Below are 2,271 nucleotides of genomic sequence, written 5' to 3'. Positions count from 1 at the left end.
TGAATTATACCTCAATAAAGCTGTTTAAACAATTACTCGAAAGGGCAGGCAGAATGGTGGTTAGGCTAAATTGCGTCTATTTTCTTTCTGGCTACAAAGTTATAAGCACCTAGAAGGCTGCTGGTCCCAGATGGTCCTGGGATAGTTCTGAACAGCAACAGGACCCCCAGACCAGACCCAAGCGTAGGCCAGAGGGAATGGCTGGACCGAATTCTACAGGGGCGGGGGTCTGGCCCCCCACAGGCCTATCATGGGGTGATCAAGCTCACTCACCAAGCATGGCGCTGATGAGCCTGTCGGGACGGGCCCGGGCAGATGTGGAACACAGAGTGTTGAAATACAGCCCAGAGCCCTCCTGGATGGGGCTGAGCATCGGGGGCGGCGTGTAGGCAGGGCACTGGGACAGTCCCTTCAGGAGACGGTCCACCAGGAACACGGGCGAGCACAGGCAGCTCTGGCGGCATCCTCCCGGGCCCGGCTCCCCAGACATGGAGGGCGGAGGAGGGATGAGCAGTGCCTTGGGCCGTGGGAGCTTCTTCCGCTTCCTGTGTTGGCTGCTCTCCTTGCTGTCTCTCTCTTCCCCGTCCTTCTCCTGTCCCTGGAGAAGAAGAGACTTCAGAACCATAGGGGTCACCTGAGGCCACCGGCCCCACAGCTCAGTCCTCAAGATGGCCTGAGACTGGGAAAGGGTACTGACCAGCCAGACGCACACCCAGCATGGCCGTGCAAAGAGTCCTCAGCACAGGAAGCCGGGCAGGGCCACCACGCCTGAGCCAGACTCCAGACCCTAAGCCGGGCGATGTTTGAGGCTGGGGCCTTCTCAGGCACCCACACCCCCCAAGGAGAGGCCCTCACTCAGACCATTTTGGAAACTCATGTCCGTTGTTAAAGTGACTGGCACTTAAAGAGTGGGGGCCAGACGGATGCAACAGCATGACAAAAGGAAAACCTGTTGCCCTCAAAATGACAGCAGCTCCTGGGAGACAAACAGTGGGCTCCATGCACCCCGTACCCGAGTCCAGCATGAACGTCTCCAGGTGGGGTCTTCCAGCACAGGCTGAAGAGACGACGGCTTGACCTTGCTACACTCGCTCTTACCTCCACGCAATCTCCCGTCCTCTCTGCCCATCTTACCCCTCCTCATCCTGCAGCTCTCAGCTGCAACACCCCCTTCCTCAGGCAGGGTCTCTGGTGCCCTCGGGGCTCCTACAGCTCCCTCTCCCAGCCCAGCCCGTTCTCGGTCGTCAGTGTCCGGGGATGGGTCTATCTACTCCGCTGGGCTGGGAGCCCCAGGAGACGGGGGCAGGCCTGTTGTGGTCGCTGCAGTGTCCCCAGCCCTGCCCAGACACAAAAGAAGTTCACTGGAGGTTGAATGGATGAATGAACACGCAAATCAAGCTCTTATGGAGTCAGGATTTGGGGGCTTTTCTCACAGCTCCCACTGGCAGCTGGAAAGCAGCTGGAAGGAAGTGCACCCACCTTGCTCCCCGGGGGATGGTTCGCTGGAGCCACAGGCACCGACACAGGGACCACCAAAGGGGCGGTGGTCATGTTGTCCAAGGACTTCCTGGCTCTCGGGGAACTCTGCCTGTCCCCCTCCGGCCTCAGCACCTGTCTTCGTGGCTTGCAAAACTCCATGCCACACACCTACACACAGAGAAGAGCCAGCCCTTTAAGAGACACAGTACGTAGGGAGAAAGGGGCCTCTCCAGAGCAGCACAGCCCTGACTCCCGGCCCCCAGCCAGGCTCCCCGCAGGAGGACGGCTCCATCCTGAGATGAATGGCAGCTTCGAGCCCCTTCACCTGCGGCTCCTGCTTCCCTCGAGGTGACGGCCACTGGTCGCTGTGAAAACACATGTGGCTGCTCAGCCCTCTCTCTGTATATAACATCTGGCTGCAATTCTTGCAGACGTAAGTGCTCCTTGGCTCTGCCCAGTCTGTGGGACCACCATTGTGCTGGTTACTGTGGGGAAGAAAGGGAGAATGGGACTCTGTCCCCAAACACTGATCCTCTGACAGCTTTGGACGAACCCTAAAGAAATGGGGATGATGCCCCCGATTCCCCGTGGCCTGGTGCTCACCCCTTCAGGAGTGAAGCATCCAGAGCTCGCTCACCCAGGCCCAGCACATCAAAGCCACCAGAGGATTCCCGAGGGGCTTCGGAACTTACCAGCCACACGCCATGTTCTCCTCCTTCATCGGGTGGGGGACCCGGTAGATATTTCCACCCTGAAGACGAAAATACATCTGAGCCAACATATCAGAAATGA

General features: G+C 58.7%; 1 protein-coding gene across 1 annotated transcript; it reads right to left on the bottom strand.

Moving 5' to 3' along the window:
* Positions 1–273: 273 nt before the first annotated feature.
* Positions 274–1,810, bottom strand: LOC309797926 (zinc finger protein 541-like; the record flags this gene model as incomplete). Its single annotated transcript, XM_082646299.1, has 2 exons — positions 1,480–1,810; positions 274–598 (listed from the first exon to the last, which is right to left on the bottom strand). Coding segments are annotated over exons 1-2 (484 nt in total), but the record flags the coding sequence as incomplete, so codon positions are not given.
* Positions 1,811–2,271: the final 461 nt, after the last annotated feature.

This window comes from Mesoplodon mirus (assembly GCF_964341445.2).
Source record: "Mesoplodon mirus genome assembly, contig: HAP1_SCAFFOLD_1239, whole genome shotgun sequence".
In the NCBI taxonomy this organism is placed as follows: Eukaryota; Metazoa; Chordata; class Mammalia; order Artiodactyla; family Ziphiidae; genus Mesoplodon; species Mesoplodon mirus.
Note: the sequence above shows the minus strand (reverse complement) of the source record. Positions and strands in the feature narration are given on the sequence as shown.